The 13,147-nt window shown below is 36.3% G+C and overlaps 2 protein-coding genes across 2 annotated transcripts; both read left to right on the top strand.

Annotated features, from left to right (window-relative positions):
* Positions 1-3,710: 3,710 nt before the first annotated feature.
* Positions 3,711-7,275, top strand: LOC117628067 (29 kDa ribonucleoprotein A, chloroplastic). The gene is made up of 4 exons (XM_034360427.1): positions 3,711-4,175; positions 4,275-4,396; positions 5,308-5,578; positions 6,869-7,275. Exons 1-4 carry the CDS (start codon positions 3,717-3,719, stop codon positions 6,977-6,979), a joined length of 963 nt encoding a protein of 320 aa, XP_034216318.1. The 5' UTR covers positions 3,711-3,716; the 3' UTR covers positions 6,980-7,275.
* Positions 7,276-9,765: 2,490 nt separating this feature from the next.
* Positions 9,766-11,912, top strand: LOC117627799 (RING-H2 finger protein ATL52-like). Its single transcript, XM_034360044.1, has one exon. The coding sequence runs from the start codon at positions 10,619-10,621 to the stop codon at positions 11,645-11,647; it is 1,029 nt and encodes a 342-aa protein (XP_034215935.1). The 5' UTR covers positions 9,766-10,618; the 3' UTR covers positions 11,648-11,912.
* Positions 11,913-13,147: the final 1,235 nt, after the last annotated feature.

The following is a 13,147-nucleotide window of genomic DNA, read 5'->3' as shown; positions in this document are numbered from 1 at the left end:
TCTCGTTTGAGTCATATAAAAGAAACAAGCTAATCTCAACCAATATATTAGGCTCATTTTAGAAAACGAGCCAAGTTGCTTCGGTATACTCGGTTTGTACAGCGTGAGATCAACTCGAATTTGTTTACAAGACAATTTGAGTTTGGTTTGAGTGCTGAACTTGTTCGCTAATTGAGACCAATCTGCAATTGTAACATGTATCAAAAATAAAGGAGAGGATGGGTTCTGATGGTGATGAATATTATATGCAAGAATTTTTCTTGGAATGAAATGAAGCATACAAATGTCTTTTGAATAATAAGCTCGAAGCATTAGTTTCTTTTTAAAGTTTTATATTCAATGCATTATGCTTATGTTAAAGTATTTTTGTGTACCTAAAATAATATATTAATTGGTTCATACTAGGACTGTTTTCTATTCTCAAAATTGGAGGACCAACCTCAAGACTGTTGATATGGACCTGGGTTGATCGGTTAAGCTTTTTTAGTACACTTATGGAAAAGGTGGGTTCCAATAGAGTCACACTTCTCAAATACACACACTGCTCTTATAAGTAACAAAAGTACGTTTGTGACTAAAGTATAACGTTATCAAGTGTTGATTTGTGTAATTTGACAAATTGATTCGAATTCGTTAAACATAAAAGATGCTAGCTAGAGATAAGATTCCCCGATAAGTGGGTAATATCTTTATTAAAAATGTGATGCACACTATGATAATGTGGTCTTCATATCATTTTCCAACTCAAAATTATGATTTCATGTCAATTTTGAGTCATGTCAAGATTTATCACTTTTACTTGTAGGTGTAAATTTTCTTTATCATGTAAGAAAATAACAGTAAAACACTGAAAGAAGAGCTTGTAACTCAAGATGTTAAGAACAGTAATGGACATGTATAAAGGGCAAATTAGGCAGCTACCTGGCCCAATTTTTTTTTCGAAAAAAGAAGCTACATATATAATATTAGCCTAGCCCAGCCCAAATATAAGAAAACAAACCTTATCAGCCCAGTCTCTCTCTCTCTGTGGCTTTAGTTTCCTATTATGTTTTTTTTTTAAAAAAAAAAAAAAATTGCTATATGAATTGAGTTTTTATTCTTCTTCTTATTACAATTGTTGAGGCTCAAAAAATTCAGGGTTAGGCCTGAATAAATTCCTGGCCCAACGTAATGTCTTATTAAGAAAAGACCAGATTTCAAGCACGCGAAAGTTTGTCATTCAAGCTCGCACGAGTCATGATCCACGTGCCATGCCAAATAAATATGCAATCTGTCATGCTAAGAGTTGAAATAAGTACTGGCTTTACGAGCCTAAGCTAATATCCCATCAAGCGTCATATCCCTCTTCAAAGCGACAAAATTCAAGCACGTCAAGCGACATGCAATGCCAAGCAGAAAATCATTATTATACACCTAGCTACGCTACAAGCTTAAGTAGGCCCAAGCCAAGCAAAATGCCCAAGGCTTGCTGAGTGGATTGTGGTATGGATGGTAACGAGCTTTCATGAGGCCCATTGATGAGCCGAGAAATGGAAGTTTTGGGCAGCTTGGGAGCCCTAAAACTCAAGTCCATTTTTTGAGCTCAAATATGTGGGTAAGTATAAAGGAGAGAAATAGCTCAATACTTTAGGAAAAATTAGCCCATCATCTCAATAAAATAGCCTATCACTTTAGGAAATTAGCCCATTCCCTTAATGGGTTAACCCATCACCTAAGGAAGGCCCAAGCAACCAAGCAAAATATCTGCAATCTCCATCACTTAGCTGGAGACAAAAGCCACGACAAAAGCCTCGACACCCATGTATGTGAATTGCTGGGAGACTCCAGAACGTGGGCAAAACAAACCTCAAGGCAGATCTCTCAAAAAACCAGAGGATATTGGCGCGCGCAGGAGAAAAGGCAGCCTTCAAACCAGCCAAAGTTACCTATCTCCTTCCTTTACCAGATCTTGCCATGAAATAGAGGAGGAAATGAGGAGAGATGATAGCCAAAGATAAGAAATCACCACTGGAATGGCTGCGGGAAGACTTCTGAATTCCCAAAAATCTGGTCTCTATGTATTAGGCAGAGGAGGATTTCACAAAATTGGATGGATCGAAGGGAGAGAAGAGAAATGAAAGGGGAGACTTGGCAAAATTGGAGAGAACCCATTAGGGTTTCTTAGGAAGGAGGAGCTTCCAGCGGCTATAAAAGGACTCATACCCATTAAACTCAACCTGACAAGTCGAGCAAGCTTATTCTCTAACTAATGGAAACATCAGGCCCAAGTGCCTCACCTTCTATCTCTTTCTTCTTTATCCTAAGCAACACACATTCAGAGAGCAAGCTTCATCTCTCACCTTTGAAACCTTTGCAATTTCGAGCCTCATTCCTCCATATCTTCCTATTTTCTCTTCTGGTAAATCGTTCCACAGCTTGACAGAGTTTTCGTCAAACTGCCGGAAACTACTCAACACACCCATTATACCCCATCTCCCTCTCTCTTCAACAAACCTTTTTAGAATCCCTTCCCCCTTTCCTTAGAACCCTGACTTCTCATAGGAACTCACAACCCTCTCTCTCTTTAATGCTAAACTCATGATTGCTTCCATGCAACAAACCTCTCATGCCAAGTTAAGAAATTATCTGTAAGCGACTGTTAGTTTTGATAGTGAAGGTAACCAATGTGTTTCCTAAGGCTCAGCTACCCTTTCGAAGCATTCTTATGGTCTGATAATTGAACTCAGACCCAGGGAAAATTTTCACACATTTGGCTCTTTACAGCAGCCCAGGCCCACAGTAACTGCGGAACGAAAAAGCCCCTACAATAATTTTTTTGGATTTGAAAATGAGTTGTCTAGCATGGGCTTTGGTAATTTGGTGATAATATTTGTGGTTAAAGGTCTTTTGACATATTATTCATAGATTGAAATTTGAAATAGTATTGTTTTGTGTTGCATTGCAACTTGTTGTTTTAGTTTTAGGTTTTTTTTTTTTTTTTTGGTTAAACTTTTATTTATGTATAGAGATGCATTTGAGAGTAATGCTCATTGCGTTATCTTTTTTTGTTTATTAATGCAATTCACTCGTATCGTCGAGTTTTTAATGTAAGTTTCGCTTAGTAAATAGCTTAGTAAATAACAAAATAGGGTTAATCGTTTTATTAGTCCCTAAACTTAGACCCGATTTGCATTTGAGTCCCTCAATTTCTAAAATCGTTCCCGTGGTCCTTTAACTTCACTTTCGCTAGGACAATTGGTCATGCCGTCAATTTTGTTAACTTTTTCTGTTAAATGCAGGGGCAAAATAGTTTTTTATTATATTAAAACAAAAAAAAAATGAATAAAAAATTATATCTTTAAAATAACAATAAAAGAAAATCAAATAAAAAAAACCAACCAAAAAAAGAAAAAAAGAAAAATCAAATTTCGGGGGAGTGGAAATCAAGATAGAGGGATAGAGAAAGTTCAATTTTAATTTTTTATTTATATTCAAATCAATTTAATACAAAAATACAAAATTTCCCCGTATTTAACAGGATGGTTAACAAAATTGATGGTAAAATCAATTGTCCTAACGAAATTGAAGTTGAAGAACCACAGAAACGATTTCAAAAATTGAGAAATTCAAATGCAAATCAAGTCTAAATTGAGGGACCAATAAAACGATTAACTCCAACAAAATAACTAAATGCAAAGAAAATTTTGAAAAGGACTATATTATCCCTGCAAGATAAAATGCACTATCCAGTGTCCACCCGGACCACCCCCTTATCCAGTTTCTCCTCTCTGCACAGAACATTCAAAACAATGGCGGCATTTGAAGCTGCACTGTCTGTCTCCTCCCTCTACTCTTCTTCTTTTTCTTCTTATTCCTCTAAATTCTTCGCGTCCCCCAAACCATCCACCTCCCTGACGCTTCATATTTCCAATTATATCCCTCCCATTTCCCGCAATTTTCTGTATTCTTCTCCCCCATGCATCCGCAACAACCCCACAAGAAAACCCTTCTTTGAGCTGATGTGCTCTGCGGTACAGGAGGTTACAGCTGAAGAAGAAGCAGTAGAAGAAAAAGCAGAGGAAACCCAAACGCAAAACCTGAAGAGAAAGCTCTACGTTGTGAATTTGCCTTGGTCTCTCACTGTGGTGGATATCAAGAACCTCTTTGGCGAATGTGGGACTGTTACAGATGTTGAGGTTCTTCTTCTTTTGTGGTTCTCCTTAAATTAGTCATCTTGTTTCTGTCTTTATGTGGATTTGTAATTGAAATTTTGGTTATGTATGTTGGATTTTCAGATTATAAAGCAACCAAATGGAAAGAGCAGAGGCTTTGCCTTTGTGACAATGGCTTCTGGGGAAGAAGCTCAGGCTGTCATTGAAAAGTTTCACTCTCATGTAAGTTATTTTGGTATTTGGGTGTTCTGTATTTTATGATTGGAACATTTTAGCTCTGATGAAAGTTCGATTGATACTCAGAGAAAAATAGCATTATAATTTGATATTTAGAATAGGTACATCATTGTTTGTAGGCAGTTCATTTTGATTTGTGACTGTTTCTTCTACTACTAGAGGAAAAATGTTTTCCTCTTTTTCTTTAAATCACCTTGTTATCTGTATTCCATTGTGTTTGTAGGTTTAGCAATAATTTGAATTATGGGGTTCCAAAGTTAATTGGAGTTTTGGGTTCCATAGCAAAAGGGAAGGAACTTTAGGAGATTGAAGTGGCGTGGAATAGATACAAGTTTATCTACTTCAATTGAATTGGCCAAATCAATGAAATTTTTGTTTCTTAGGAATTTTTTTGTTCTTTTTTTGTTTTGGTTGTAGTTTCCTTTTTGATTCATTGAATCCTAAATGAGTTTTCTAATGGTTTGGTTTCTATCAAAGTATCTTTATAGAATATTTGCAAATATCTGGTTCTGTAGAGAGAGAAATTATCATTCAGATTGAAACAATTAATTACCAGTTGTCCTGTTTTACGGAGGCTGGACTATATTGGGTAAATCTTCAGCTTTCTTTTGGTTGCACTGCTGAGGAGGAAAGAAGGCAAAGGTGGTATGGAATTCGGGGTGTTGGCTGTATTTTGGGTTGTTTGGTTAGAAAGAATCAAAAGGATCTTAGAGGGGAGGGGGCAGATGTTTAATGGGACAAAGTTAGGTTACATCACTTTGGGTTTGGTTTCTTCGGACTTCCAGGAATACCCTTTTTCTGCAATTTTTGCGGATTGGAAAGCTATTTTTATCTACATATTTTCGTTTATGTTGTATGTCAGCTAGTTCTTTTTTGCATTGGGTGTTTAGTATTTGGTTAATATCTTGTTGTCCACAAGGAATGTACTTGTATTGACTCAAAAGAATTCTGTTTCTCCACCTCCTCCCAACCCCCAAATTGTGGAGACACGCTATAAGCTTTATGTCTCTAATTTGGGATGGAAAGTAAGATCAAGCCATCTCAGAGATTTTGTCTCTGAAAATTTTAAAGTTCCTGTCTCAGCCAGGGTTGTCTTTAGTGGCCCCTCCGGGAAATCTGGTGGATATGGATTTCTTTCTTTTGCTACAAAGGAGGAAGCAGAGTCTGCAGTTTCTTCTTTGAATGGGAAGGTAAGAAAAATTTATCAACTTTGTCCATCTTTCTCATTATTTTCTGCTATTACTCTGCTCAAGCTTGGAAGGTATCAGTTCAAATGGATGTGGTTATTTTGCTTCCCACAGTGATATAAATTAGTTTAGTATCTTTATACCTTTCAACAGAAAACTGTTACCTGGACTTTTTAATTGCACACATACATCTATAGAACTCTCTGGGTATATGCAGTTATTCTAGAGAAAACTTTATTGTATGTGCATGCAATAATTTCACTCTTGGTTCAAAAAGAGGGGTTAAGTATGAAATTGTTGAAGAATGTAAAATCCCACATCGGAAACTTGACAAAATGAAATACCATATATAAGTTATGGTTTCACTACTAATCACATCGAGATCTTTTGTGATAAAACCCCACAAATGTTGTGCTATGTAGGTTGGGGACAGTTTTGGTGTTGGACCAATTAGTAGCAGGCCGGTGGTCAGTCTCTCTGAAATATTAACATGGTTTCAGAGCAGATTGATTGACTGGGCCCAGGTTATTGTGTCTCTACTAAGTTCGCGGGATGAGCACGTGCTCGGCTCGATTTACTGAGCCTGACTAACAAACTACCCTAAGATCACAAACCGATGTGGAATTGGCTGCACATGTGGCCTACTATATTGTGGTCCCACACAAAGAAGTGTGTTGAAGAATGTAAAGTAGTGGGCTGTTGATTTGTCTATTTGAAATCTTAACAGGAATAATATAAGTTGTTTCATAATTGCCACCATCTATGTAAAATTTTCTTTCCATAGTCCATATACGTTTTCCAGAAGTGTTCCAGTCATGAATGAAAGCACAAGATTCTAATCATTTGTGTATAATCAGTTGAGAGAGAGAGAGAGAGAGAGAGAGAGAGAGAGAGAGAGTGCTATTAAAGAACTACATATGTGCAATATATGAATATGTAGTCCAGCATTGTCTTGGGCTTTAGTTAGATTATTCAAATATAATTACTTGCATTCTGTTACTAGAAAAGCGTTTTAGACCAAGCAGAAATAAATTACAGTGCACTTGGATGCGAGAATTAAGTAAATGGATAAAGATCTCAAAATAAGTTTACATTGGCTGAAAGAGACATTTGAACATTTTTTATTTTAAAAAAAACAATGAATAATTTGACTGTATACTGTTAGCGACAAAAACTTCTCTTTCTTGACTTTCAATACAAATCCAAATATTTATGTGTCATTAACATTACATCTGACTATGATATTAAGTCAAATTCCCACATTTGAAATGGTGCACAACTTTTATTTGACAGGAATTGATGGGCCGGCCACTAAATCTAAAATTTAGTGAGAAAAATGTCAGCAACTCTGGAAGCCAAAAGGATGAGGAAGAAAAATTTGAGGGTCAACCAGAAGAGTTGTAAGTCCACAGACAGTCTTTAACCAAATTGATCTATTTTTATTGCAGATTATAAGTGGAATCTTGGGAAAGCAGAAATTTTGACCTCAACCACCCATGTAGAGAGGGACTGTGTCCTCCTGTTGTCTGTAAATTTGCATTAGTGTCTCCTTTTGTTATTTATCTTTTCAGTTCTTAGAGCAGTTGTTGTTTTCTCTGTCTTGCTAAAACAACTGTTGACATACATATTACTGTATTGTTCCAGATAGAGAGAGCAATTATATATTCTATATGATTACTCAATGGAAGCCTCTTTTACAACATTACAAATAAATATTATGCTTTTGAAGCATCCCTGTGCTGCTCATAAGTCATAATATTTAATGCTTCACCATTCTAATAGATAAGCACATATTACTTGTTGACTTGTTACATAACCCTACTAATGCAGTCAACTAGGTTGTTACTAATAGAAGCTTATGCCCTTGAAGCATAGGCTAGAGAGGGAGGGATGGAGATTGAGAGATTTTTAAAGCTATATATGTATGGACCTAAAGTTATTTAGAACAGCTTTTTTTTTTTTTTGGTCGAAAGAACAGCCTGGATAGCTTAAGCCCACACAATGGAGGCGTTTGCTGAAGTGTTAATTTCTTAGGATCTTATTGCTAATAAATTCAAACCATGGTGTTAAACACAGACTTGAAACTCATTGCTTTCATAGTAACTTACTGTGGACTTTAAGCCCTTACATTTACTAATAGTTGTACACATTTTCACTTATCATAAATAAGTATGACCGCATCACTTCATGTTATGAACAAGTTTCTTATTTTTCCCGGAGGTCAATGCTATTGTGGCTTCATGTCAATTTCATAGAGAATAATCAAGCTACTAAATATGCTGGAAGTAATATTAACTCCAAAGAGGACATCAAATTTTCAATACCATCAAATGTTATTCAGCAGATTATCTCTCATTTCTTTGTTTTGGAATACTTAAAAGAAAGAGGGATAGTTAGATTCTCAATTGAATAAATCTTATGCAATGGTGTTGTGCTTTCTAAATTACACATGCTATATTTCCTTCAAACTTTGGTTTTGTTTGTTATATTTATTTATTTAAATTTTGGTGCTAATCATATATATATGAAAGTTGATCCTTTGTTGAGGCAGCTTCTTTGGAGTCTAGGCCAACAGTTGATTAGTGAATACATTTTGTGGATAATACACAAAATATATATATGTTCAATACCTTTAGATATTAGAAGATGTCTGTCTACACACATGGGTGTGTGTTTTTGTACATGTGCTTGTGCTGTGTTATTTGTCTTGTTTGGACAGGAGGTAGGTCTTCAGATTTTGTAAATAAATAAATCTTTTGTTCTTGCTGTTTTCTTCTTGAGGAGGGTTTGATTGATGAAAAATGTGGTCGGAAGCTGCAGGGTTGATGAGCACTGAAATTGGCTAGGGTAAACTTATAGTAGCTATACGTAGGCAGGAGCATAGCTTATTATAAACTAGTTGATGCTCCCTTTTCAAGTCAAAGTTGTTGATATATTGATGGGCTTGATTTTGGCCTTCAAGTTGATTTGAATGAGCAAAACTGATCAAATATTCTGATAAAATTCATGATCACTAAGAGGATGGAAATGGAGAAACTTGTGTTACAGCAGGTGAGTTATATATTTTTGTCTTTCTACAAGTGAGTTATATGCCATTAGAATCATTAAAATTCTATCGAAAAAGCATGTCAAATGTTATTCTTTGATACTTTCTATTTTCTTGCACCAAAATTCTATTAGTTGGTTGGAATCAAAATGCTTCTCTCTTCCTCACCCTCCCCCCACCTCTCACAAAGCTGGTGTTTGGAGAATTTTACTGCTGCAACTTTTCTGAGATTGGAATCACTTTTGACGATATCCTCATTTCTAGGCAATTGTGGGAAGATTTAATATACAAAAATGCAACTTGGTTCTTTAAATTTCAACTTATATATGTATGATGGTATAAATGATTGGCGTGACTTTGGAGAAGAGATCACTGAGTAGGTCTAAAGAAATGAAAGGGTGGTCCAGAGTTTAAAGTAAGTTGTTTAGCAGAGAGAGAATTCTGTAATTCTTACTTTTTTTTATTGTCTCAGTGCTTAGGGTACCTTAATTTAGTGTGTCAAATCTTTAAGTTTTCCACTCCATCTTCACATGGGAAATATTCATTCTGGAGAAAGCAAAAGTTTCCAAAGGTTGGGAAGAATATTGTTAGAGAGAGAAGTCTTAGTTCTTAAGGCTCCCGACAGAAGACAGCTTCTTGGTTATCTGAAGTTGCCTTTTAATTCAATGACATAACATTTCCTTTAGTTTTTGACTTCACCTTTACCATTTTGCTTGACCAATATTCTGGGTTTTAGGAATTTCAAAATCATGCTTTGTTTGTTCTCTTTTTGAAAGTAGATTATTAGTCCGACAGTTGATTTGTTGGGAAGAGATGCTGGTCCCTACAACACTCTTTAAGCGAATATATCCTCATCTCAAAACGAATCTGAAGGCCCCATTTTCTTAGACCCACATTTTCATTTTTATGCATTTGGAACAGAAAATGGAGCACTACATTTCTCTCTCTCTCTCTCTCTCTCTCTCTCTCTCTCTCTCTCTCTCTCTCTCTCTCTCTCTCTCTCTTTATTTATGCAACATAGAAAGGCTAAGTCATCATTGATACACATGGTGTTTTTGGTCTAAAGTGGATACTGTGTTGATCAATTTTTGTCACAGATTGACTGACCGAGAAAATTAGTTTGTGCATATAACTCGCAGAAAAAAAAAATTACAAAGATAAAAGAGCACTTGTGAGTTTGATATGAGTAAAACTCTCATTCCAATGTTTCATACACATTCCTCTCTATATCTCTCATCACATCTCAGAGAAAGGTGTATGAAACATGACTAGGCAAGTTTTCTTGGTTTGGTACGTCCATCTTGGCGGCTCTTATTTTAGTTTGGGTACAACTTAATGTTCAAGAAAAGAGCACCGTGCAATATGCTGGCTTGCAGCTACAACAGTCTTGGCCAACAATAAAAGGATTTATTAATTTAGTGAGCTCCCAACCAACACCAGCACGTTAGTCAACAACATTATCTCCCGAAAAGATAGAAAAAGAAAAAGAGAATGAATATGTAAGGAAAGAAAAATAATTAAAATGAAAAAAAAAAAATAAAGCGAAAAAGAACACACAGCAGCAGCATCCTGCAGTCTTTGCTTTGCTCTGCTTTCCATGTAAGCTGCTTTGGCCTCCCAACCCATCTTGTCTCTTCAATCAAATTTATATTGCACACTCTGTTATTGCACTTGCTGTTCTTGCCTTCAAAACTCTGCAGAATCAGAAAATTCAGTGTCTTAGATTTTGCTTATGTGCTCTTGAACCTTGATCATTGTTGGGAAGAAAAAATTCCCCAAGCCATCCAATCCAAATACCAATCTTCAGGTAAACTTTTGTTTCTATTTAGTCTTTGTGTTAATGTCTAGGGCAAATTGTATTGAATGATTTGCCCTGCTGTCTGAAATTACTTCTCTCTCTGAAAAAAGTGAACTAGAGGGAAGAAAGAAAAATATGATACTGAGAATATCAGCAAAATAGAAATTTTCTGTGGGTGGTTTTAGAATTTAGATTAGTGATGGGGTCTCTAGGAGGCAGCCCAAAAACTTGGATACCATATATGAACACCAAAGACTGTTCTCAAGGGTTTTGCAGTTTGTACTGTCCACAATGGTGTTACAGGATAATACCTCCTCCACCTGTCCTTGAGTTTCCTGAAGACAATTCATCTTCCCCAAGTTTCTCTCCTCTTGTTATTGCAATTATTGGCATTTTGGTGAGTGCTTTTCTTCTTGTTAGCTACTACACCATAATATCCAAGTACTGCGGCAATTCGGACCGGAGGAGAGCAAGAAGAGAAGATCAGGAGCAGAATGAGGAGATGGAGGACCCTCACAATCCCTCCATCCATGAACCCTGGCATGTCGTGACGGCCGGCTTAGACGAGGCTCTGATCAAGTCATTAACAGTTTGTAAGTACAAGAAAGGAGATGGATTTGTTGAAGGAACAGATTGCTCAGTTTGTCTGAGTGAGTTTGAAGAAGATGAGAGGCTTAGGCTGTTGCCTAAGTGCAACCATGCTTTCCATCTCCCATGCATTGATACATGGCTTAAATGTCACTCAAATTGCCCGTTGTGTCGTGCCAACATAGTTCCTCATCAGTTGCCTCACCCTGCTGTGATTGAAACTCCATCATCAACCAATCATGATGCATCATCCATGGCTGAAAGCCAACCAGCACATGATCAAAATGTTGTCATGGCACAAACTTCCGAAAGAGGTCCTTCTCAAAATGAGGAATCAATGCAAGGAGATCATGAAGGGTATCATCAAGCAATTAGAAGGTCGGTTTCCATGGACGATTGGCGTCAGAATAATCAAGTTTTAGTAGCTGATATTCTGAGCAGGAATGATGAAGAGGATGAGGAGGACGATATGAACTCAGAGTCAGATGATATTGCTGAAGGAGTTGGCAAATCTAGCAATAGAAAAAGGGTGCTCCTGCATTGTGTTATGAGTCCTGTTGCAATGAAGAGATCATTTTCAAGTGGAAGATTCTTTCCCACTAGGCCTTCAAGAGCACGGAATACAGTACTTCCAGTCTAGAAAAATTTTTGTACTTTGGTTTCTTTTGGGGGAATGCGGATTAAGCTGGCAAATCAAACAGTTTGGTCCGGATTAATTAGCTATTACAATTATTTGTTCATGATCCATTAATGAGTGATTTGTAATTCTCTACCAATCGAAAATTATAGTATACAACTAGTGTATAAAACATCCTTTTTAGGTACTAAAACCAACGTATGAAGGTCGTTCTTGTCAAAAGGGCATTGTATACACATGTTGTATTCTAAAATCTCTCCCTTTAATATATTGTTTCTTTGGAGTCAGTTTTAATTATTTTTGTTACCCATGGGATTGTACTCGATAAATTTTGGATTTGCATGTTCAAATTTTATAAATAGTCATTTTGACAGAGTGATTTCCAATTTAGAATTTTCTTTTTTTGAAATGTCAAATTTAGAGAAGTTAAATTGTTTATTTAAACTATCAAGATTCAGAGGCCTTAATTTGTACCAAGATTTGAATTTAAAAAATGAAAAAAAAATTCAAATGAATGATTTTTTTTGCATTTTATTTATTTATTTCATTTTTGGCCAGCATAATTACTTAGGCCTTTTTTTTAGTACAAGCGTTTGGGGGATGAGGATTTACACAAATATTCATTAGGAGTCTAGGAGTTTCGAACCTACGCACATGGGTGGAGGTCGAAGAGCTCAACCAACTGAGCTATACCCCACTAACCTTAATCTTAAATCTTAACAAATGCTCCTTTGCCAACAAATGAAAAAATGAAAAAAATAAAAAAAAGATTTCAAATGAATCAGTTTTTGATTTAAACTTAGTTATTTCATTTTTGGCCAACATAATTGCTTAGCCTTAAATCCTAACAAATGTTCCTTTGCCAACAAAAAAAAGTTAAACACCCCAACTTCTATTTTCATATATTAAATCCAGAAGTACAGTTTGATCAAAATAGAATAGCCACGGATCCACGACTCACTACTACCAACATCAATATTGTCTTCAACTTAACGATCTACGTAATTCGGCAAGTATGTGGTTTTACACAAAAATTATGGATATTATTAACAGTGGAACCATTCATTGTATGTTGTATTTTATTTTGTCAAGTTTTTGATGTGGGACTCATATTCTTCAACACACTTCCCCATACGTGCAACAAATTCCACATTGTAGGCCTTCTCTCACCAATTATTTGAGGTGCTTTTTCTGAGCAAAACAATCGTATGTGAAATGGACGTGCGCCCTATGGAAGGCACAGTATTTTCTGATAACTGTCTTGGTTGGATCTCCCTTCAAAGGTAGTGGCCTCTTCACCCAAGGCTTGTCTTTTACTTGGGCTAGGATTTGATGTATGGGGATAGAGAACTTAGTGTAGTTTTCATCTATTAATGCGTCTCCTTGGGGCTGCGACATACGCTTGGTACTTCTCTCGGTAAGTGGGTTGGCCTGCCTGGTAGAATTTTTCGCAGCGATTCAATCGTCATCCTAGAGTGCGTAGCGTTCCACAGTCGCGAAGAT

Source organism: Prunus dulcis, chromosome 5 (assembly GCF_902201215.1).
Source record: "Prunus dulcis chromosome 5, ALMONDv2, whole genome shotgun sequence".
Classification (NCBI taxonomy): domain Eukaryota; kingdom Viridiplantae; phylum Streptophyta; class Magnoliopsida; order Rosales; family Rosaceae; genus Prunus; species Prunus dulcis.
The sequence above is the reverse complement of the archived record's forward strand: the minus strand, read 5'-3'. Positions and strand labels throughout refer to the sequence as shown.